We start from the raw sequence: 25,953 nt of genomic DNA, 5'->3' as shown, positions 1-25,953 counted from the left end.
TAACAGTGAGTCTCCATCTTAAAACACTAAGCCTCGCACTGCCCTTAAACACGAACAGAATTATAGCAACCGAAAATGCTGGTCATCCGAAAGAGAAACATATGTTTGCGTGACGAGTGTGGCTCATCATCTTAATGCTCCCTCTGATGTTTTAAAACCACTGAACATATCTTTTGCTTTCAGTCACTGTGTTTTTCCTAGTTTTATTTCAGCTTTCCTGCACCTAGAGTCTATCTTTTTAAACATTTGCTACTGTGTTGATCAGTTTCCAACATCAGAGAAGGTTCCAATTCCATCACTGACGATGATATGTGATGTTGTTATTAGCTTTAATTTTAGATGTGGATGAGAGTACAAAGGTCATTGTCCAATGATAAACAAAAAAAAGTCAATGAGTGAATAAGACATTGCTGATGTGCTCTTTGATGTAATAAATAACCGATCGCAAAAGATCAATAGATCCCTTACCCAGGATCCTCCAAGAAGCCTTCCATTTCATCCTTCTGTTCTGCCACTGTGGACTCCAAATCCAGATAGGTGCCATTGTGGGACAGCTGCAGTGCACAGTCATCAATCTGGAAGGAACAACAAACAAACACTAACTAAACGCTAATCATTGGTATACGATCAGAGTCAACAACATCTTGCATTTATATATCGCCCTTTCCAACGGTAGTGTCTGGATCACTTAAGAATAACGCAATTTGACCCTGAGTCAGGGTCACTAATTAAACAGAGATCTCCCCTCTCACAGCATTGTCAGTTATAAGTTTAAAATTGAATATCAATCTCCACCCTATGATATGAGTTCACTCCTTTGGATAAGGACACATGGTCAGTGGGTTAGCTCCCTTTCAATGTTATTAACATTTAACACACATATTCAGGTGTATTATAAAACTATTTCAATCAAGATGCAGCTAAGGATAAAAAGAGGCATAACATCTGAGAAACTACTTAATTGTATCTGGATTAAATTATATTGACTTTTTATTTATATGAGCCACTTCCAGAGGGCTTCTCATTTAAAGGTAATTAGAACTAAATCAACTGAATAATATTTGCCAGGGATTGAATTCTGTGGATGTGGTTAAAACTACAACAACAGTGAAAGTAAATCCCTGATCAAATTAACTGACTTTTATGAGCTCAAATATTTCACTCAAGGAGGTCAGAATGAAACAATATTGAAAGGCAACCTGGTAGCACGTACATCATGGAGGAGCAGAACATGGGGCTACTGCTCCATTTATTTACCCACACCAGGCAACCAGACTGGCAAAGGGGTGGCAATAAACTGAAGGAAGAAGATTTCTTGAATGTGGGGAGGGGCAGCGAGCAGACAGGTCAGCCAGGGCTCAATTTAAGTGACATTAGCAGAGGCATGGATTCTACTGCTTCAACAACAGTGCGTACATTGCAGGGGGATTGAATGGACTCATCATGTTGAGTCCTGTAGCTCAGTGGTTGGAACACAGGCCTCGCAAGTGAGAGACGTGAGTTTGATTCCTGGCAGGGCAAAACGTTGGGCAAGTTTCCTTACTCCATACATCTCTTTTTAACTAGCAGTTAGTAGGAACACAGTTGTCAGTTGATCGGCGGATCACTTTTTTGGGGGTAATAATTCCTTCCAAAAAAATAATAAATTGGTCACTCAATCCATGATTGTTTGTGGGACTCTGCTGTGCACAATTGGCTGCCACGTTTCACCCACAAAATATACAGTCAATTCACTTTAAAGTATATTCTGTGAAGCGCTTTGAGACGTCTCAAAGACATGATAAGGTGCAATATCAAATGCAAAGATTATTATTATTATTTTTATGTTCTTTCCAATTCAAACATTTATTCCATTCTCCCACAAATGCAATTCACCTGGACATTACTTATTCTGTATCTTAGTTGCCTATTCATGCTCATTATCAGGATTTCCAGGTCAGGTTATACGAGTAGTCAATCTTCCTCTGAAAAGCCCCAGCAATGTAGTTTCACCTCAACCTCACAAGAGTCCTCTCTCTCACTGGAGCAATATGTCATTTCCATTCCGAATACCAGCCTTTTTAACAAAGATTTTAATTGAATAATGGATGGAGGGAGAATCAGAATCAGGTTAGGCTTTCCATGCTGGATATCACAAGCACCTCACAGTACCCACTGGTATTGACTCTTACAGGGGTACTGTTGGACATCAACTCTCTGATAACCCCATCTTGTCCTCACACAGTACCTATATGAATACAATTTCCTCCAGAGCTTACTGAGTAGTGACCAGGAGTAGGAACTCTTGGCTGTAAAGCAGGCAACTGATCACATCAATGGAATATAGGGTTGGGAGAAAGTGTTGGGGATATTGCAGTGCAGATGATCTTCTCCTCACCCAGCTCTAGCAGAGTCAACTGGATAGCAACCAGTATCAGGAACCCCGGGTGAATTTTTTCTCCTTCTTTCGAACACCAAGACCAACTTTAATCCTTCAGGTTGTGGCCAGGTGAGATCAGCTAACTCAGCACAGACCTGGAATTGAACCTGAAGCCATCATTTTGTTTTGTGTGGCTCATACCCTGACTGCATAAATTTGCTGGGGGGAGTTGAGTGAAGTGCTTTAATTTACTTTAGGTCCCTTATTTGGTCTTGAGACCTGCTGAATCATTCCCTGAAGTCACGCTTGCTGAAGAGCTATTTTTAAATCCAATTCAGATTTTTTGGGGGCGGCGGCGTTGGAAGGGTAAGAAAAATTCTTATATATAGTTTTATTTAAAAAAGGCACTTATTTCAGTTAATAGTTAGAAAATCCAGAATATGTCCTCAGGCTCTTCCTTTTTTGTTCTCTGCTTCCGTTTGAACTGTTTTAGAATTGGGGATAAGATTTTAGTCAGTCACGTAGTACAATAATTATCTTCACAAGTAATGCTGAGCAGATAAGTCGTGAGTGATAGTCATGAGTGGTTAATCTGGCAGCTCAACGTGTGGCAACATTGATGTACGTCACCAACGGTTGTGACATGTTCTATTTATACCACACATGTTGAGTTTTCAGCTGATAACAAAATACATGAATTTTCATCAGCTGTTGCAGCCCCTGCCTTGTCTGATATCAGCTAATTCAGCAAATATCCTGTAACTAATTTGGGATGATCCCAGAAAATCTGTGCTGGTTCCTGAGTCCTGACACACTGACCTAGAACCATAGAAATTTACAGCACAGAAAAAGGCCATTCGGCCCACCTTGTCTGTGCCGGCTCTTGTAAGAATAATTTAAGAGTGTCAGCCTGGGGCAGCGGTAGCTCTCTCGCCTCTGAATAAAAGGTTGTGGGTTCAAGCCCCACATCTGGACTTGACTCACATCATCTAAACTGACAATCCAACGCAATGCTGGGGTATGTTGCCTTGTCAGAGATGCCGTCCTGCGGGTGAGTCGTTAAAACGAGGTCCCTTCTGCCTGTTTATATGGATGTTAAAGCTCCCATAGCACTATTTGAAAAGAGAACAGAGTTTCTCCCAGTGACCTGGCCAACAATCCCCCCCCAAAAAAATGAGTCACTCAATCCATGGCTGTTTGTAGGACATTGCAGCGCGCAACTGGCTACTGCGTTTCACCCAGAATATGTACAGTCAATCCATTTTATATACGGTGAAGCACTTTGAGTTGTCTCAATACCGTGATAAAGTACTATAGTAAATTCAAGGATGATTATTATTTTTAATTCTTTCGGCCTCATTTACCTGATCTTTCTCCAAACCCCTGGAGTTTACCCCTTTTGGGATATTTATCTAGTTCTGTTCAGAAAGCTTATACAGCTTCTGCTTCAACCATCGCTTCCAGCGTGACATTCCATATCTCCTAACCTCCCCATTTGCTAATAATCTTAAATTGATGCCCTCTGGTCAATGACTCAGCCAACAATTATTTAATTTCTCCCTATTGACTCTGATCAAAATCCCTCATAATTTTGAAGACCTTCAATGATCTATTGAAAGATATTTCATCAGAGCCTAGTGTATAATAAGTAGGGTCCTTTCATTCCTGGTAAAGATCCTCTTTCCATAGAAGTCTGTTGTTTTTTCTGACTGGAAAATAAAAGAAAACGGCCAGGTGAAGGTGAAACCATGGCAAGAAAAATTGAAGCATATGGGAAGAGGAGAAATAAATTTGTAAGCAAAACAACGAAATGCAACAATAACTCTAGAAAAATGATGCATGATCAGAAAGAAGGAAATGGGCCTTTGGCACATTTTAACTCATCCTTCAGGATTACATCCTGGCATCTTCAAACACCATCAAACTGTTTCTTAAGCAAGCATATTGACAACAAGGTCAAATGCAGATATGAACACAATTTTCACTGGGATGGAAGTGTGGGTTAATTTTCATGAGAGCCATTATGGAAGGCAGGTTATGATAGGCAGCATGGAGAGCTGCTCACCGCCCTGACTCCAATATGATTTTTAATGAATAAAACTAGCTGATCAGGTAGTTAACACTGTAAAAACTGGGTAATAGTGAAGCCTCCACCAGTGTTTGTGTTAACTTGCAAAGTTGTTCCTTTTTTGACTGTGACTTATAAATTTGCATATGTACAGGTATAGGAAAGTAATTATTTGAGGGGAATGTACGTGTGTGTGGGGAGGTTGCTAAATATATCTCCTTGTAAACATTTTGTACATTCTGCCTAAAGCAACTTGTTGAACTCCCTGGAGTACTTGTTTCAACAACAACAACAAGATTACATTTGTATAACGTTTTCATGTCGGGAGGACGTCCCAAGGCACTGGACAGTGTACAGCATTTCAGACCCGAGCTGGGGTCTGGGGGAGAATGGAGGGTAGGGGAAGGGGGGTGGCCTATGGCATGGTCGAAGAGGAGGGTCTTGAGGCAGGACTTGAAGAAGGCTAAGGAGGGGCCGAGGCAGAGTGATTGGGGGATAGAATTCCAGAGGTTGGGGGCAGAGTGGCTGAAGGCTCTCCCGCCAATGGTGGGCGAGTGGGTCGGGGGACGTGGAGCAGGCCGGAGCCGGCTGAGCGGAGGGAACGGGCAGGTTGGTAGGGGGTTAGGAGGTCGCAGAGGTAAGGTGGGGCGAGGCCATGGAGGGCTTTGTATGTGAGGACTAGGATCTTGAACTGGATCCTCTGAAGGATAGGGAGCCAATGGAGTCGGGAGAGAGTGGGGAAGATGGGGTCACGGAGTTTGGTGCGGGAGAGGACATGGGCTGCAGGGTTCTGGATTATCTATAGCCTGTGGAGGGAGGAGTTGGGAAGGCCGACAAGCAGGGAGTTTGCATAGTCGAGACTGGAGGTGATGAAGACATGAACAAGAGTTTCAGCGGCCTGAGGTAGTGGCGGAGTCGGGTGATGTTACAGAGGTGAGGGAAGGCAGAGCGGGTCATGGTTTGGATGTGGGGAAGAAAAGACAGTTGAGGGTCGAACAAGACACTTAGGTTCCTGACTGGCTTGGTGAGTTATAGTGTGCAACCATGGAGGTTGTACAAAAGTACACAAGTACGTTTTAAAACTAGGGGATCAAACTTGAGACATTCCTGAACTATGTGGCTCAGTATTGTACCACGCAATGCATTTCCCCTTTGAGTCATCATCAGATGTTTATTACTACATTTCTAAAATGAAGTCTTCACATCAGGTAATTATAAGGGTCTAAATTCCGTTAATTTCCGTGTGGATTCCTTCATAAGGCCTCAGAATTGTGCAAATGGGGAAATATTCGGATAACTGGCACCCCAACCCTTGGGATCTCTGCTCCAACCCAATCTATAAACTCCTGATAACACATCGCTGAAAGGGAAAAAGGCTCAGTGACAAGTTTTCCAGAGTGGCAAGTTAGGCATACGTCTAAATACAAAAATAAATGCAGCCGGGATATTGACAGCATGATGACTTAAGTGTTAGTGACAAGTTAAGTCAGGGTTGAGTTATCAGGAGTTCACTGTATATTATGCATTAACCCTCACATTTGTTGTAGAAACTTTAACTTCAGGAACTTCTGGGGTGGAGTTTTCAGACATTGATGTGCTATACTTCTGGTTACCCAAGGTTGCCATTTGCGACTGAGTCATTAGAAAAGAATTCTGTGCAGAAATCTTTGCGTTTTAGACCTCACAACAAAGAACACAGGGTGCTATCATGATGCAGAAAGTCAAGATTGGTGAGAGCAGCCAGCCAGTTACCTACCTCAGACGTGTAACAGGGGGAAATCCAAGGAACCGCAAGAGTCGTCACCGCCTCTTTGTTTCAGAGCAGAGGTCTATAAGCATGTGATTCTCCCCACTGCAATTCAGTATAGTATGTGACCCAAGGAGACCCAAGTTAGGAAAGGGCAGAAAACGTCTAGAAAACACAATGGAGCCTTACCTTGCCAAAATAACAAAATTGCATGGAACAATAGCCTACTTATTAGGTTCTGCGATATTTCCTATGCACGTACCACTGGAATTTTCGATCTTCATACTCAAGGTGCCAAATATCTGTCCCGTGGGCAGTGAAATCACAGCTCAGGCCTGGAGAATCATATTTCCCCCCCGATTGGTTTGAAATTCAAACTGGGCCTCAGGGATGTGAGACTTCTGTGGGCCTGACCAAGTGTTGCACATTAACTACACAACGTAAGGTAAACTTGTAAGCATTCTAATGGCTGGTTAAGCACAGAATATCCATTTTTGTTGGCACACCTGGACTATCATTCATGTTTATGAAACAAAGCTAGAACCAGCCTTAAGCATGAACTCAGTAAATTCTGAGAAAGTTTCAAACTAGGTAGCTTCGATAAAAAATACAGTTCAGGTTTCATCCAGTAATTTTTACAGACCAATAAAGAAGACTTATTTCGGCAGTCCTGGGGCCATTTATCTGCCCCTGTAGATCCCTGGAGTAAGTCTAGCATTGAGAACAGCAGGTACCACATGATACCCCAATATCTTTGAAGCCTTTTTTTAACAGATGCTTCGCAGTGGTCTTTTCCGTTCTTGCACATTCCTATCCAATATCGTGCCTTGTTTCACTTCATTAAATGTTTTGATTGAAACTCCAGTGGGGTCCATTATGTGGCTTGCTAACGCTCGTGCACTTTGCATCTTTTCAATGGGAAATTCAATTGTAATTCCGGAGAGTATTAGGAAAGGTTAGCGAGAGCAAAGTCTTTGGATCCCAGAATGTATGTTGGGGTACTGCTAGAGCTTAACCAGCTAAAACTACATAGCTTGCCATTGAAAGCACTATCTGATGAGCGTCCAGCTAGGACCACCCTACCCGTGAGGGCTTTGGCTTGCAGAGTTAGCTAGGACCACCCTAATAATAATAATCCTTGCATTTGATATAGCGCTTTTCACGTCGGGAGGACGTCCCAAAGCACTTCACAGAACACACTGTAAAGTGAATTGATTGTATATTTGTGGGCGAACGCGGCAGCCAATTGCGCACAGCAATGTCCCACAAACAGTCGTGGATTGAAAATGACCTACTCATGAAGGCTTTGGCTTGCAGAGTTAGCTAGGACCATCCTACCCATGAGGGCTTTGGCTTGCAAAGTTAGCTAGGACCACCCTACTCGCGAGGGCTTTGGCTTGTAGAGTTAACGGATTTGAGTGGGAAGAATCCCTGCTCCCAGTTACCAAGAATGGGAGGGGAGTGGGGGGAGGGAGGATAGACCATTAGGTACTAGATATTAAGTGGTGATTAAATTAAATAAGGTTGTTGCCTACCTCATTTGATTTCATGGCACTATCATTAGATACATATTCAGCCCGTAGCATTTCTTCATTGAGGAAATGCTCCACTGGAATAGCTCTCAGTTTATGCTGTTAAAAGAGCCTTTTGAAAACAACATGTGCAACAAAGACATAAACTTTGCACAGAATCACAAGACTTGAATGTCGTTTGTGACAGGGCAAACATGTGGAACATGATATCGAAAATATTTTGTGGTCTGTGATTTTTGTATTAAACACAAGTAATTCCATCTACTGCTGCTGTCTGACCAGGTTTGAGTTTTAACAATTAATTATTCAGGTTGGCAGAAGCAACGTAGCATGGCAGATAACTCTCAAACATGGCCAGGAATTTCAAACAACTCCACCCCCTTTCATAAAAGAACTGAAGCTCTCATTGCTAAGCAACAGTAAACCATGTCTGCTCTCTGAGCACCTGGGGTCCTTGCAGTCGAAAGCTGTGTCTGACAGAACGTGGCTGTGGATGAGCACTGTAATTACCGGCAACTACCTACAATGGATTGCATTGATTGTCGAGTCTTTTACTCTCCCTTCCGCCTTCATTGTTACCTTTTCATAAAGCCCATATCCTTTCCAGGAGACGTTTCCCTTTTACTTCCCATCCCTTCCCCCACCCCACTTCACTCGTGTATTTGTTCCCGATCGGATTATCTCCATCTCAATAACGTTTATAAAATTTTCCCTCAAATGTTCCTGGGATACACCTTGGTCTGCCAGTTTTCAAGAACTGGAGCAAACTATGTTCATGCATAAGTCCAAGGGTGCTACATAAATGCAAATAGTTGTTGTATTGAGGCAAAATTAAACCTCTCCTGAAATTTCCTCCAGGTTATATCAGCATTCCAGTGCAATTCACTCCAAAACAGGTCCAGGATAAGCATCCAGAATCATCTCTATCCCCAAACACTTGAAAAATGTGGGCTTTTCCCATATTTGCCCGGTTTGGGAGGTATCTTTCTGCTTCCCTGCCGACTTAATTGCAGACAGACTTCCCCAGTAAAAATGATCCCAGGTGGGGTACATTATTTTAAGTACTTTTCTGCAACAGTATTTTGCAACCTTGTACAGTGGATAATGTATCCCCCCCTGGGGCAGTTTTATTGAGAAGCCTGTCCACAATTAAGTCAGCAGGCAAGCAGAAAGAAAGCAAAAATGGCGTTGCCCATACGGCGAATAAATCTACTGTTCACGTTGTCCACAGTGGAGCTGCACACAGTTTGAAACACTGAGCAGAACTTGAAGCAAATGCTTCTCTCATAACATACACATCAACATGCACAAAGTAACGCACTGCATCTGACACTCTACGTGTTTCAGAGCAATCTCTATGTTAATCTTTTGTTTCATAAAGCCCCAATAAACTTCAGAAAATGAGCTGAAACATTACTTTGAGCTGTCATTCGCACGCAAATACTGTAGCAGAATCTCATTAAAGTCAATATTTACCCCCATAAACACGATGACTTTCTTTGAAGATCCTGAAATAACTTTATGCACAAGCCTCCAATTAATACACTTTGATATAATCAAGAGGAATTTCATTGCACTAGACGGGCATCAGGAATGTGCAGCTATTGGAACGTTTATAATCTTTTCTTTTTCGGATTTGTTTTAAATTAAAAGAATTCTGCAGCTCAAGATTTTACCACCGAATAACTTTGTTCCAAATTGGGAACAATGAAGAGAATGTTGGCGTTTAATCCACCTTGTTCACCAATTTCACCAAAGTTAATTTAAGGAACTTGGGAACTTTTCTATGGGAAGGGAGACAGAAAAGATTTAACAATAATCCTTGCATTTGATACACTGACACCTTGAAATATTATTGATATCTCTCACAGCACTTCACAGAATATACTGCAAAGTTTAGTAACTGTGCATTTTGTAGGCGAGGGCAGCAGCCAATTTGCACACAGCAATGTCTCACAAACAGCAATGAAGTAATTGAGCAAATGTATCTGTTGGACAGGATTGAATAAATATGAATGATTCATGTTAAATATTTGGGGGATGTGGTTTGGGATAAAATAATCAAACCGATGATTTGAATAATTATCAAATTGTGTACCGCATTTCAACTCGTCCCCCAACATTGTGTTAAAACAAGTTTACTAACAGGAAATGGCCACACTTCAAGCAAAATATTCTTCCAAATCTTAAATCATCCATGGGACAACACTCAAACTGCTCAGAGAAGTTTGATCCACAAAGAGAGAAAAAAATGCTGACAAATAGACAATGGATTAAAGGATGTTCGATTTAAGACAGAGCCAATTTGGTTGCCAGGTATCATGATTATGCTTCACTTAGCAGATGGTTTGTTGATTGAATGGCTATCATTTTGATTCCCACTTATCTTCTAAACGGAATCTGTTATAATAATCCTTGCATTTGATATAGCGTCTTATCACATCTTTGAGACGTCTCAAAGCACTTCACAGAATATACTGTAAAGTGAATTGACTGTATATTTGGGGGACGAAACGTGGCAGTGTTTAACAGAAAAATTCAGTCACCAGTAGAACCATAACAAGCTGGTCTAACGGCTGTCTGAAAGACAATCTGCTACTGAGCTGATGGTATCAATTAGGATTTTTATTTATGCAGCTTGCTCAGTTATTTCTCCTAAAATGCAAAAACAAATCTATACATGTATGACCAATGCTTTTGGACTCTTACTCTTGGTTTGGCCTCTTTGGCAGCTGTGGTGCTCGGTGACAGCACACTCTTCTTTCATCTTTAAGACATGAGTTCTGACTCTAATATAAACCAATGGGTTGAAGATCTATTCTGGGGATACTCCACAAAAATACAGACAAAGAGAAAACCATTTGACCTATCAAGCCTAGGTTCTCCAAAGAGTTCTCCAATGAACCAATGGCCAGTCATTATCAATTTTACTGAAGCCACTGAACCTCCTGTGCAAGGTGAGGAATCATACCATAAAAACTATGACCCTGAAGGTAACTGGGTGGACTTTGAAATATCTATCCAGCTTTCAATCTACACTATTCAACTTGAACCAGTTACATTTCTCAGTTATCCAATCCACCAGTACATGCACTATTGAGTTTTGAAGTATTTTCTTTTTCTACATGTCTTATTGCAGACAGATTGTAAGTGCTCTAGGACGCTACCCTGTGTGAAGCACGTTATATAAATGTAAGTTGTTGTTATCCTGATCTTTATAACGTTTCTCCCATTCTTCAAGAGGTATTATCCATCTTTTTTTAATTTGAAAAGGAGTTAATGAATATAACATGACATATCCATCCACCTACACGTCCACTCACCCAAAACAATTGACCGTCCACCCGTCCATCAATCAATGTTGACAGCTATCCATAGTTACCTTCCTGTTTAGCACAGCATCTTCATTGGGACTCTCAGAATAGAATCAAGACTAGAAATCTTTCTCCTATTAAACTGCAAGTCAATTAATAAATTAGGTGGTGGACAAACTGAACCCTGCACTGAACTTTTCTTGCATTTTTTGCTGTTCTATTGTAGACCAACATAATAACTATAATAACCAGGAGTAAATGCCCAAGCCAGAACTCGGCTCAGAATCAGGCTCTGCCACTGTTAAGCACTCTCAGACACTACCCTCCAAGGAGGGCACTATATAAGCGCAAGTTGTTGTTGTTGAAAATAGCAAAAACAGATAGTTAAGAGAACCTTAAGAAGGACCTTTACCTCAATAAAATAATACAAAGCATCAAATGTCCTATGTCAATACTATTAAATACTCTATTTTAATCAATACGCAGGAACTGTTCTGTTTTATAAATTGTGAATGGTGTAGGATTAAAGCACACTTGTTAAATCTAGTGGCAGTAGAGTTGTACTATATTTAGCCTTTTGCCAATGTGCTACCATGAATGGTGAACATTGTGTCTATTTGCTAAAACTCTTAGTTTGCTATTAGTTTGTTTCACCTAAGCTTGTAAATTATATGCATATTTCTTCTCCTCCTTTAGGAATATCTCTGTCAAGAGGCCAGTTGATGAAAGTCTCTATCAAAGACCTTGGTTTAACTAGCACAATGCCCGCTTGAGCATGAGGACCCCTCTGCTGCCCATGTATCCTCCCTTTGTGTTGCAAGCTCTTCTTTCAGCTAAAGTCTAAGTGTGAATGTCAGTCAAAGAGGGGTATTTGAACTCTGATGTCCTAAGGCAAAGCAGTGCAATTTTTCTGTTATTCATGTGAACGGAAGTGTTAAAAAGGCAGGCAGCCATTAGCAAATCTGATCCCACAGTTCTCAGTTTACACAAAAGGGGACAGAGTAACTCACAGATTTGCTTTTTGGCTTTGCTCAAGTTTTAGCTTGGAGAGTGGAGTCAGAGTTTGGCTCAGCTAGGACTCAGCTTGACCCTGAAAATTTCTGGCTTGCCCATCTCTCGGTACACATTAGGATCAAGATGCTCTAGTTGGGAAATGCACCTACGTAGGAGTTAGGGTCAGCATCTGGATACATAAAGTCTGCCAGATAAAATAAATTATCTGTGTTTTGTCACCTCCCTCATCCCATTTGCAAATGTCTCATGTTATCAACAGTAAGGGGTTGTTCCAAAGAAACATAGGCTTTGCAAATGTCATTCTGACAGTAGATCTGAACTGTCTTCTGCAATCTGCATAAGAATGTTCTGAAGAATGTGGTTTCAGATTCAGTAATTAAAAAGACAGCAGATGTACAGGAGGTTATCAACTAGAGCATTGCTTTACATCACTTCACACTGATTGAAGGCCCTACACTCCTTTTTCGTCAGTTTCTTGATGGAAAGAAAGACTGTCAAAGTTGAAATTTAAGTGGAAATCCAAACTGTACATGGGAAACTGTGCCCTGGACAACTAATAATATTTAGTCAAAATTTTATGAGATAATCTTATTATTCTTGTTTTTAGTTCTGTGTGTGGTGGTGGGGGGAGTTGTGACAGAGGTTTATTATGTTGCAATGAAGACGTAATGATTCTGACATTCATGAATCAGCTTTATTGAGAAATAATATGCAAGTAGGCCTTAGAGAGACCCGCAAGAGGAACTGAACAGCACATGAGACATGTAGGGGAGTGACTGACAAGATCCAAAAGATTGTTAATACGACATTTGTATAAGAGCATGTGGCTATTGAACTTTGGGAGTTTGCCAAGGCTGAATCGCAGGAGGAATGGGAAGTGATTCAAGAATTAATGAATTCTTAATCTCTCTACCCTCCACCCCTCTTGATTCTAACCCCTAGCTTGGGTGCAAACCCTTAACAGGCCAGCGCCATGGGACGTCCCTCCGACTTGAAAGGCGGTATATATGTCATGTTGTTGTTGTTGATTGCTTGGCAGCAACCCATGAGATTTTTTGAGGGAGCAGAAAAGAAATCCCAAACCAGGTTAACGCCACACAAGACATGCAGAACATGCAGGAGTACTGGAGTGGGGCAGTACCGGCAACTCTGGAACCCTCCAGGGACAGGTAAATTACATTGTATTTCCCAACTAGTTAAATAAACTCCACACTCACAGCAGGTTTCTCCGTTCATTAAAGATGAACTTTCCTCAATTTCATCAAGTGCTCTTTCCTCAGCCACTGAAAGCAACATGACGGTTTCAGATTGGTAACCAGTCTCCAGAACAGCTGTTGCAACCCTGCTGAGCAATTTGAGTCCAACACAGAGTTTATCACACACAATTGGTGGTTCTTTCACAGCCGCATGACCCGAGACTCAATGTTATTTTCACGTGCTCAGTGGGACTGTGTTTGTTTTCACATATGTGAAAGAAAAGCTATGGTGGTCCAGTGGAAAAATTCCAATTCATCAACCAAACCAATAAAATACCAAAATTCTCACAACGGTTCTTCCACGGGTAATAAGGTCATATTGTAAAGTGTACACTGAGCCTGGAAAAGGTGTTACAGGAAACGTTACGCACTTGATGGACAATCTTGCAATTCTGTGCAAACAGTCGGGCTGCCTCTATCTGAACCGAGAATGAATGGACATCTGTGTATTACTGATCAGTTCCTATGCTGGGCTGTGATGAAAATGTGTCCAGGTCACAGAATGTATCTGTAGTTGTCCCTGAGTTATTCACTAGAGAACTGGGTTGGATGGCTGAAGAATCACATCACCTCAATGAAACAGATTGCCAGGAGCAAGGCTGATCATCACAAACAGGAGCAGTAGATTCAAGCCACCCTTGATGGCTCAGTTGGTAAAGACCCTAATCATTGATAGAACTTAGACCACACAGGCCAGGAAGGTCCTGGATTCAATCCCCAGTCTCTGCTAAATTTGCTTTTGTTACCTGGGGTAGGTGGTTACGTATAGAATTAGCCTCAGCAACACTGGATTAGGGAAAAGGGGAAAATAAATCAGCCAACTTTCCCACTTTTGATCACTATCCAGTGACCTACCTTAAATTTACCTTTTTTTTACCCATTAGCCAGGTGTCTGCCCCAGTGACTGATCTGCCCTTCCAAGGCCTGCTGGTGAGCAAGGCAAGCTTGGCTGTGATCAGCAGTAACCTGGAGTAACACAAACAATTTGCCCTCGAGTATACTTTACTTGAGGATACGGTTGGGCTTAGGTGTGAGACCTGTTCTTCTGACAGGTTCACACATGAAGTATCCACAGACAGAGCAATATATTCATCTCGCCAGTGGTTGCTGGGAATGAAGAGGAAGAATTAAAGTGCAACTTTGGTTCAAGGGAACAAAATTAAATTCATGATCTACGTTAAAATAAAGACCTGCATTGTAAGAATTTTTTTTTATTTGCTAAGATGAAATTCCATCTTTGCAAAACTTCATTAAGTAATGACACAGTTGCTGACAGGACAGCAATGACAAAGACAGGCAGCTGACATGCGGATTCCACTACAGTGCATCCAACGCAGCTCTGAAGATTTGATTTAGATCCCGCCTCAGACTTTTCCCAACAGTACAATCCATCAAACACTCACAGCGGGACCGGTCTGCCCATCTTACTGATGTGACAGTAATAACCTGTCTGGTCTATCAGAGGTATGCATTCAGGTATTTCATTGTTTTTTGGGGCAGAAAGGAATTCCTAGCTGGCAAAGCAAGGAACAATTCCTTGTGGCACTGAGCCACCATCAGTCCAGATACTTTCCTATCCTATATATCAGCACAAAATGACTTTGACTGAGTTAATCATACCAAAGTCCTGAAGAAGAATTAGAAAAAAAAATGCATAGACTCCGAGAATCTATTCTTCTCTTCAATGTGTTTCTGCAGCTCTCCTAGGCTCTAATCATGACTCCATTGATTTCAGTATCAGGTTTTGTGTATAAGCCAGCAATGCATTTGGTGAGATTTCTTTTTATCTCCTTGCCTGAAGGGCTGTTCATAATTGATGTTTAGAGGACAAAGAGAATCTCCTCACTGGAGATGATCAGTACTCCATACACTCTGATCTATGAATAAAATGAATCTTTTCTTTTACAGTATGCTTTTGGAAGGCATGGGAACAATGTCAGACTGCTCTTTGTGTGATTTAAGGGCAGCTCCTATCCAGACTTATCCTCAGTGAACTCCACCAAACCTTGCCTCACTTTCACTTCCCACGTGTAGGTGGGATCCAAGGAATTCTCAGCTTGTTTTGGATACTCTTCAGTATGGATCCGGGTTTCCGCATTGTCAGACACCCGGCTGACCAAAACAAAAACTTGTCACAGCTGCTCCAAAGGCAGCGAGCGTACAGCATCTTCCAGGGGACAGAGTTCACGCCAAACATTGCCTCCAGTCATGATTAAAATGATATAAGAGGGCAAAGTAGTTAACCAATTCAGTGAAACAAAGCTAAATTAGCTTTGAACTCAGTATCTCCAGACCAGCATTCCTTGCTGTTTAGGACGCAGTTTTGGCAGCACAGAGCTGAATGTGTTTCTTTGGGCACTTTCGGAAGAAGCTCAAGGTGGAAAGTTAAGTTCAGTTTTTATTTCTAAATTTAGCTTTCTTATTGCTAAGTTTTTTTTAAATTCATGAATGCAATAGCAGGCCTCTTACACATAGTCTGTTCAAGCTCTATCCATTCAAATTCCACCACTGAAGATTATTGTCCCCATTGCACTGTGCTATCTCACTTCTTAGGATATCCTCCGAACATGAAAGGCACTATATAAATGCAATTTGTTATTATTGTCCTGCATAGACGCTGTATATTTGTTACCCAGATTTTACGTGATTTTAAGGAGCAGCATCTTTTGAGCAGAAATACAAGAATTGCTGTAAAGCTGTGCTGCCCCAGAAACAGTGCAGTTTGCTGGTCTCTCCTTCCCCATCCACTCATGCACATTGGAGTGCTCCAGCTGCACAGTGCACTGGTTTTCTCCATACACTGCATCTGAATCAAACGAGAATGAGAATGGTAGAAATAAGAGAGAAATTCCACTGATTGAGGCAATGAGCAATAATCCTGGTAATGGGTAGGAATAAGAAAGAAATTCCATTCATCGAGGCAATATGATGGTAAAGCACTTGCTGATAACTAGCCAATTAATCAGCACAATTTCACCTATTAAATGCCCTCCAGAGCTAAAGCTGCAAACAGGCATTCTGAAGCTGGGATGGCAGGTTTTGAATTTATATAACTGTTTACATAGTGTGGTGAGAGGACACCACAAACCACAACTTTTCCTGCAGTAGATCCTACATAACAGTCAATTACAGCATTCTTGGAATGGAATATAACAATCACTGACTGTTTTTAATCCCAGTGCTCAATGCCAGAAGAAAATGCATTTCACAAGCATTTAAGGAAATGATTAGCAAATGGTAGTGTGGAATTGAATGTGCCAAGTATCCAGATAAGAGGTGAGGAATGTTACTGGAAATCATGCAGCAGATTGTCAGAAAATCACATAAAATATAGATGTATTATTTTAAAGAATCTAGTACATGTCAATGAATTGCTGGTTTAACTTGTATCCTGTTTCTCCCTCCCAGTCCCCATACACATTGACTCCTGAGTGCAGTGTAAAGTAGGATAACAGCATTAACTGGATTGCAGCATTTCCTGTTGCTTTTTAACTATTGCTCTAGTTAATCAATGGGAACTCCATGTGGTGAGCGCAGTGTATTCTCTAACAAGTGCTTAATGGTACAGTGAGCAAAAAGTCCTTTACTGGATAACACAGACAATCTGACTGAATCTCTCCTCATACAAAAGAAATCTTGCTTAGTTGGTAGCACACTCACTTTTGAGTCAGAAGGTTTGATTTCAAGCCCATGCCTATCTTTGAACTCGTGTCGTCTCGGCTGACACTTCAATGCAGTGCTGGGGATATGCTGCATTGTCTGACGTGCCATTCTTCGGATGGGACATTAAACTGAGGTCCCGTCTGCTGGTTCAGGTGGATGTCAAAGAACCCATGGCACTATTTAAAAAGAGAAGGGATTTTCTCCCAATGTCTTGGGCAACAATCTCCCAGAAAACTGCTATAGTTGCCTATAAAAAAAAGTCACTGCACTTTACATTGTATCCTTTGAAGCGCTTAAAGATGTCCTCCCAATGTGAAAGAGCTCAGGTACCATGTTGTACCTCAGGTACCTCACCCCTCACGCTGCTGAAACTCTGGTCCACGCCTTTATCACCTCAAGGCTGGACTATGGGAACTCTCTCCTCGCCGGCCTTCCCGGCACCTCCCTCCACAAGCTGCAGGTCATTCAGAACTCTGCAGCTCGTGTACTGTCCCGCACCAGGCTTCGGGACCACATCACTCCCACCCTCGCTCGCCTCCACTGGCTCCCCATCCCCCAGAGGATCGAATTCAAGATCCTCATCCTCACCTACAAGGCCATTCACGGCCTCGCTCCCTCCTACCTCTCCAACCTACTATCCCCCTACCTACCTGCCCGTACCCTCCGTTCCTCTGGCTCCGGTCTGCTCCACATCCCCCGCCCCAACCGCCCTACTCTCGGCGGCCGGGCCTTCAGCCTCTCAGCCCCTAGGCTCTGGAACTCTATCCCCCAGTGCCTTCGCCGCCTCCTCCCTTTCCTCCTTCAAGGCCGGTCTCAAGACCTTTCTCTTTGACCGTGCCTTCAGCTCCCCTCTCGACTCTCTACCCCCTCCTCGCTCCCTCCCTTCCCTCCCCTCACCCTGACCATTTCCCCCCTGCTCGGGTCCTGACCCAACTGTACAGCGCCTTGGGACGTCCTCCCGACGTGAAAGGCGCTCAATAAATGGGATCTTGTTGTTGTTGTTGTTGTATCTAACATTGAAAAGGCACATTCTGAGCTCCCCAGATATCTTAGTGGAATCTCACATTGAGTAGTTGAGCCATACAAACCAGTACAGACTCGAGTTCAATTCCTGATCTGTGTTGAGTTACCCAATCCTGTAGTGTGAGGGTCTCTGTAATTGGCTTCACTGCCACAATGGGAAGGGAAAAATCAAGCTGCAATCAAAACTGAGTCACAGTGGATAGTACACTGTCTTCTCACCTTTTGGATGGGTTTTGAATCCACCATTTACTTATAGGATGAAACATCTCTCTGCATGATTTAAGATCGCAAGACATATCAGGATGAAGAAGGCCCTTCAACCCATTTGATTTCATCCTTCCAGAATACTCAATTTGACATCTTCCCGTTACAGCATCAAGTCATTTTAATGAATGGATTGACTTTAATTGATTTCGACCGGACTCACATTACAGTTGAAAGGCGCTCTATAAATGAAATCTTGTTGTTGTTGTATTTGCAGTATAAAATGCAGTATGGATTGCACCTTAACGGAAAGTATCATCAAATTGCCTTTCGGTCAACGCTGGTTGTCATATCAACCTATTGTTCAATGGTTGTAAAACCATTCTGCCACAACAAGGTGCCTTTATCCCAACCTCAGAGGAGAACCCAGTATAACACGAGTGGGAGCCTTCCATTTTCCGTCAGCCACTCTGTGGCCTCTTTCTTTGAAATTTAGTATGATATTAAGGCTGTCAGGCTGGTTTAATTTGCACCAGAAAGTTGTAGACTCAAGCACCATATTGAAACTTGGAGTTCACAGTTTAGGCTGACACTCCTGTGCATTGCTGGGGAATGCTGTATTACTGAAGGTGCTGTCTGTCGAATAAGAAGTTAAACTCAGGTAGTCTGCCTGTTCAGATAGCAATCCAATGGCAGTATTTATGAGGTTAAGGAAATTTCTCCTAATATCCTGGCTAACAATCCCCCAAATGAAAGTGGTCATTCACTATATATCTGTTTGTGGGACACTGCTGTGCACAAACTGGCTGCCTCCAAGTTTATAGTCACTACACTTTACAGTAAAGCATGTGAAATATTTTGACAATTGTCATCTGTAGTTTCTGCTATAAGCCCACACACACATTTTCACACAGGCCCTCTTACAGCCAGAAAGGACAAGACTTTCATCCCATCTGTCTGCAATGAATTCCAATCAAGCTCCCAGAGGCAAAACAAAATAGCATTTTATTTTAAAATGTTTTAAATTCACATCTGCTTGGCTCCATTGAGACCTGATGGAGTAGGAGACAGCAACGAGACCTTATTAACAATATTCATAACTCTGATTGAAAACATTTAAAAATGTTTTATTTAAAACTAAACATTTCTAATAGCATTCTTACTGCCAACATGTATTAATCTAGTTGTTAAGACACCATTATTCCTGAGTCTATGGATCTGTCCTGTGCCAATCATGTAGTGCAGAATTGTCCTCATTCAAAATTGAGAATATCCCACAAACAGAGTGCACCTGGTTCTGCCAGGTTACATTTGCTATAGCTTTAAGCAGGTTAAAACAACAGAGACCTTAAATGCTCTTGAGTCAGCCAAGCTAAAGGAAGGGTTAATTGAGGACAATTAAGAGAATGAACCATTGAATTCTCCAGGGAGGATGTTGCTTGTAATTTCATCTAGAAACCAATTAATCTGTGGCTAGAGATGATGTAACATGTGGCTACTCACTCAAACACTTCGCCATTAAGCAGTGCAGATGTAGGTCAGAGGGAGGGAGGAAGGAAAGTCTATGTTTTGCATTTTTATAGCACCTATGTTGAAATGTCTCAAAACACTTCGCACATAATTACTGTCAAGCGCAGCGACTAGCATTTGTAGGCAAACATGTCAGTCATTTGCGCCAGCAAAGTCTCAGAACCAACAATGAGGTGAATTTATATAAAGGATTATTGGCTAAGAACACTGGGAGATATTCCCTTCTCTTTAATAGTGTCATGGGATCTTCAACATCTTTTGCCTGAATAAGCAGATGGGATCTGTACTGCAGTCTCAGAATACTGAATGAGCTGGAGTCCTGATACGGGACTGAACCCATGACCATTCAACCGAGACGTAATAGTAACTACCACCCGAGCAAAACTGTGTGTTGAGAAGGTTTTTTTCCTTGTGCTGTAAGCTACACTATTAGTATACTTGTAAGTATGCTCAGTACTGCTTGAAGCTGTACAAACATTGAAATAGTATTTAACGAGTTGTGGTTTTTGTTACGAATCAGTGATTAAAATCTCCATTAAGTGTTTAAGCTGTGTACAAACAGTCAGGCCAGGACCAATGCACATTGAGGCCAATATGATGTTGCTGTTATATTCAAAGAGGGAATCAAACCATATTGGCTACAAACACAAAGTCACTTTACTGTAAATCCTGCAAAGCAAGTGTTGTGAGACTTTTGGATGACATGATAAGGTGTTAAAACAAAAATGCAAGAATTTTTTGATTATTATATCGATTCATTTTTCAGAGAACAGATACTTGTTTCCCCCTTTCCTCTTACTCTCTTGGAGGTTAGTACTCGACCAGGGACAATATTCCACAGGAGCCATTAACCTTGTGGTACCGCATCTTAGTATTCACTCTTCATGTGTGAATCCTGATCATAGTTGTTCGGGTAAAAGGAAACAGAAGTAGATAGGAGAATCTGCTTGCAAAACACATCTCACTCATTGGGTCTTCCTGATAACAACCCCAAATTCAACCATATGGAAAGGAGGAGGGAATGGGTAGTATATCCAGAGAGATTCTCACTAGTGCAAGTTAATCACAATACTATAGTTGTGCTACCAACACTAAGTAAAACTTCCATTCAGCCAGCACCATTTAAGTAAAGTAGTGCTTTGAAACACAATGGGACTGAGCAACAAGTGAAAGGAATTTAGAGGTAACTAAAGCCAAAGGTGTAGAGATTACAGTTTGAAGGACCCATTACTCAACAACAGAGTTCAGGCAAGCAGGGTATTGGAATAACCAAGCCTAGAAGCCACAGGCAAGGGTCTTAGGACATAGAAATGCACGACACGGAAGAAGGCCATTTGGCCCATCGTGTCTGTAACAGCTCCCTCGAGAACAATCCTTTCAGATCCATTTACCTGCCTTTTCCCCATAACCCTGTAGTTGACTCTATTTAAGGTATCTGCCTAGTTGGTATTTGGTACTAGTAGCCAGGAGAGAAAGCTGAGCAAGTAAGAGCCCAGTGTGGGGCTTGAAAGAAGTTAGGAATTGAACAGACACTGAGGTCCTGCTTTGGTTCCGTGAGGTGGAATGAGCGCGAGTTGCTACTCATGTTTGCTACGCAGACACACACACAAACACCAATGAGTCAAATATTTGTCTTCTTTCCTTGGGCAGCAGCATGATAACTCTTTCACAATATGGTGCTCACTCTGTGGGAGAGCAACTCCTAGCAGAAATATTGAGCACTGCTTCATTCTTATACCAGAACATTGTGCACCACTACTGCTGCTCAAAAGCTGCTGCACATGTGTGAAGCAACAGCCAGTGACACTGGTATTAGCTCTAATAGTGACTTGTTCTATTGCTCTTAAGTTCAGATAAATAACACAATAGAAACCAGGGATCAAACCTGGGCCTTCCCAATTAAATTCCAATTTAAATAAAATATTCCTTCAGCATGTTTTTATCCAAAGCAATAATGCTGGAATTACTGCATGGAAAGCAGTAATTTATTGGTAAATAACAGTAACAGACTTAGAGTTCCACTCTGAACACATCCAGTTTTGCAACTGAAGAACTGGTCAATACTGCATTACATTATCTTATATATTGTCACAAACTGAACCAATGATGCAGTTTGCAGCTCTTAAATATCACAAGTGTATCTAACATGGAATAAAAGAAACTCAACTCAACTCCAGCCTCTATTAAATGCCAAACAGCTGGAGTAGAAGAATCTCTAGTGGTGCAAAGAGCATGTTTGCCTGTCCTTTCCTTCTCTCTCTCTCTCTTTCTCACATACAAACATAGCAGCAATTGTCATCGTTTTCCACCATATCCATTTCTCCTCGGTCTCTCACAGTTCTCTATCCGCGTAGTTGATGGGCTGTTGCCATCTTATTGAGCAACCTTTCCTCTAGGCTCAGGACTTGGCAAAATGCAGCAGCCTGGTCCAGACGTTATGCTGTGACAGTCCCAGTATCGCCCAACAAAGCATGTTTGCGCTCCAGCGGTGCAAACTTGCAGTGCAAACTTTTTTGCAATTAGAAACAAAAAATAAGAGGTGAAAGCAGATAATCGCATCGCATAGGTGGTGTTTTCCCAGCACCGGCTCTTCTTATTGACAATAAAGGACCATCGGGGGGGGCTTTGATTCTTTTATATATATAAAAAAGAGATGCACACACATCATTCAGCAGATATGCAGTCGATTCACTTCACTTTGCAGTATATTCTGTGAAGCGCTTTGGGACGTCTAGAAGACGTGAAAAGCGCTATATCAAATGCAAGGATTATTATTATTGAGAGAGACACAGACTTACAGAGCAGGACAGGCGCCCTGCAGATGAAAACATGTTCTGCTGCTAAACGGCTTAACTGGTCCCACCCAGCTGCTGAAACTGAATTCCCAGCATGGGGAAGGGGGTTATATGGAGGTGAGGGGAGGCACCCAAAAACCATCTCACTCGTTGCAATCTACCTGACAACACTCCCCCTCCCCCACCCCCCAAATCAACCATCAGCTCTTTTTTTTTACACACAACCCTATTCCTTGAGCTCACAAAGCTCCCCCCCCAAAAAATAAACCCACAGAAATGATAGTGGGAGGGAACGCGGTGGGAACACTCTGCAAAACCATTCGAGGAAAGGGATCTCGTTTCTCCCTCATCTCATCTGGATCGCTGTGGGGGGCTGGTGCTGGTGGACGAGAGGTTGCAGTGTTGAGCAAGCAGTTGCCGTGTTTGAACCAAAAAGGCTATTTATACAGACAGCAGTGCTATTCGCGTCCCAGAGCTAAGTCTGTGTCAACAGGTTTGATTGGAGAGAACAGGCACTGAGAAACACTGGAGAAGAGGTTTCCTTCCAACCCCCCCACACCCGCCACCCCCCACCCCACACGCAAACACACACACCCTCCTCACCCCACCATCCTTTCCATTTATCATCTTCCCAAACCTCAGGTCATCTCATTCCCTCCTCACACACGAAAGCTACGCAAGTTAGCGGATAGCTTGCAACCAGCTTTCAGCTTTTACAAGTTGATGCAACCGATTGATCCATCTTCAAAGTCTTAACAGGGCACCGAGTGGTGGGGGGGGGGAAGAGGGGAAGGAGTCCAAGCAACAAAAAACGAAACAGAGAGAGAGCGCGAGAGAGACAAAGGGCAAAGGAAAAGTGCAGGAGGTGAGAAAGGAGAAAGGAAATCATCAAGGGGGCGAAATTTTTTTTTAGCAATCTCCAAGGAAATGAGAGTTAAACGCACAAGAATTTTGTTGTTTCCCCCCCAACCCTGATCATAAAACAAACGACAGATGGGAAACGAGAGATTATTGGAGCTAAATCAGATCCTAAGAAGCATTGCTAACGGCGCCACTTAAAAGATCTTCTTAATCTTCACAGAGGGAGAGAGAGAGAGAGAGAGAAAAGGGTCAGAGCACAAATGATCACTTCCCAGAAATATAAAACCTGGTGAGATGCTCGTTACCACAAACTCTCTCTCCCCCTCCCTCTCGATTGCAACCTCACAGCAAAGAACTGGGGGGAGAGAGGGGGGGAGGGAGAGAAGGAGGAGAGAGAGAGAAGGAGGGAGGCAGGGAGGGAGGGAGAGAGAGAGAGGAGGGAGGGTGAGAGAGAAGGGAGGGAGGGAGAGAGAGGAAGGAGGGAGGGGGAGAGAGAGAGGGAGGGAGGGGGGAAGAGAGAGAGGAGTGAGGGAGGGAGGGAGAGAGAGGGAAGGGGGGAGGGGGTGAGAGAGGAGGGAGGGAGGGGGGGAGAGAGAGAAGGAGGGAGGGGGGAGAGAGAGAGGAGGGAGGCAGGGAGGGGGAGAGAGAGAATGAGGGAGGGGGAGAGAGAGAAGGAGGGAGGGGGGAGAGAGAGAAGGAGGTAGGGGGAGAGAGAGAAGGAGGGAGGGGGGGAGAGAGAAGGGGAGAGGGGGGAGAGAGAAGGAAAAAAGGGGGGAGGGTGAGAGAGAAGGAGGGAGAGAGAGGAGGGAGGGGGGAGAGAGAGAAGGAGAGGGGGGAGAGAGAGAAGGAGGGAGGGGGGAGAGAGAAGGAGAGGGGGGGAGAGAGAGAAGGAGGGAGAGAGAGAAGGAGAGAGGGGGAGAGAGAGAAGGAGGGAGGGGGGAGAGAGAAGGAGAGGGGGGAGAGAGAGAAGGAGGGAGGGGGAGAGAGAGAAGGAGGGAGGGGGGAGAGAGAAGGAGAGGGGGGAGAGAGAGAAGGAGGGAGGGGGGGAGAGAGAAGGAGAGGGGGGAGAGAGAAGGAGAAAGGGGGGGAGGGAGAGAGAGGAGGGAGAGAGAGAAGGAAGGAGGGGGGAGAGAGAGAAGGAGAGAGGGAGGGAGGGAGAGAGAGAGGGAGGGAGGGGGGAGAGAAAGAAGGAGAGAGGGAGGGAGGGAGAGAGAGAAGGAGGGAGGGGGGTGGGGAGAGCCATCCACATCTTTGACAGCTCCCAAAGTGTGCAAACATGTGTAGAGCAGCATTCTTTGCAGTCAGTCTCACTCCGGCACATACACACTCACTCACTCACTCACACACACACTCACTCACTCACTCACACACACACACACTCACACTCACTCACACACACACACTCACACACACTCACTCACTCACTCACTGCAGCTATTGCGGTGCCCAAAGAGTTACTGCAGACAAACACAGATTGCATTCATTTTAAGATCAATTCAGCACCAAAAGAGTTACCCATTTTCTATTCATTTACAACATATATATACACACACACACACACACACACCCCACACACACACAATATATGCAACATGCACACACACACACACACACACAACATATCCATTTAATACCACGCGTGTGTGCAACTGTATAATAAAAGTCAGGTGTGGATCAATTCATATCGATTGCACTGTGCAACAAATAATGGGACTTGTTGTACAATACTTCAGGAAAGTGATTCGTTTGCACCCACTCCCCAACCCCCCCCCACACCCCCAAGACCACTTGTTTCCCTTTGCAGACCACTGTCCAGATTATTTTCCCCCCTCCCCTCTCCCCTCCCCTCCCCCCTCTCCCCCCCATCCCCTCACCCCTTACCTTGTGGGGAGCTCTGAGCAGCCGGTGGACCCCGGCGATCTGATTGATCAGAGGGATGTCCTCTCGGAAAGTGTAGACGGGGGGTCGGGTGGGTTCGGGGAAGTTGGTGCTGTTGAACGGATCGGTGTCGTCTAAGAACTGAACCCTGCAGACGAAAGTGGCCATGGTCTACAGCCATGCAAAACAGGGGGGAAAAAAAAGGGGGGGGAGGGGGGGAATGCACACAGAGAGAGAGGGGAGCAGCTGCAGAAACTTGCAGCAGGTTGCAGTCGCTGCGCATCCAAAGGATTTGGACCCGAATAAAGTCTCTCGTTGTCGTTGCGTCGCTTCCTCGGCGATTCCAAGACACACAGAGAGGGAGAGAGGGAGAGAGAGGGGTTTAACATTCATCCGATCCGGAGCCTGAGAGCTTCCAGACTATTCACCCCCCACCACCTCCTCCTCCACCACCTCCTCCTCCTCCTCCTTCCTCTCTGATCCCGAAAGAAACGAGGGACCGCATTCGGCAGCACCAAAAAGGTGCTGTGCGGGTTTGCTGCGGGAAGTCCTGCGGCTGCTGCTGTTGCTGCTGTTGCTGACTCTGCCTCTGCTGCTGCTGCGGGATGTGCGTTAATAATAATAATAATAATAAAAAAGATAGATGAGAGAGAGAGAGAGAGAGAGAGAAAAAAGAACTGCTGCTGTCTGGTTTTGTTCAGGAAGTCCC

The 25,953-nt window shown here is 43.4% G+C and overlaps 1 protein-coding gene across 1 annotated transcript in view; it reads right to left on the bottom strand.

Moving 5' to 3' along the window:
* LOC103176312 (FH1/FH2 domain-containing protein 3) overlaps positions 1-25,448 on the bottom strand; it is a 353,167-nt gene extending 327,719 nt beyond the window's left edge. The window contains 2 exon segments of the mRNA XM_042332021.1: positions 469-575; positions 25,248-25,448. Of these exon segments, the coding sequence (XP_042187955.1) occupies positions 469-575; positions 25,248-25,412 (272 nt within the window). The 5' untranslated portion in view covers positions 25,413-25,448.
* Positions 25,449-25,953: the final 505 nt, after the last annotated feature.

Source organism: Callorhinchus milii, unplaced genomic scaffold (genome assembly GCF_018977255.1).
Source record: "Callorhinchus milii isolate IMCB2004 unplaced genomic scaffold, IMCB_Cmil_1.0 Scaffold2, whole genome shotgun sequence".
Lineage (NCBI taxonomy): Eukaryota > Metazoa > Chordata > Chondrichthyes > Chimaeriformes > Callorhinchidae > Callorhinchus > Callorhinchus milii.
Note: the sequence above shows the minus strand (reverse complement) of the source record. Positions and strands in the feature narration are given on the sequence as shown.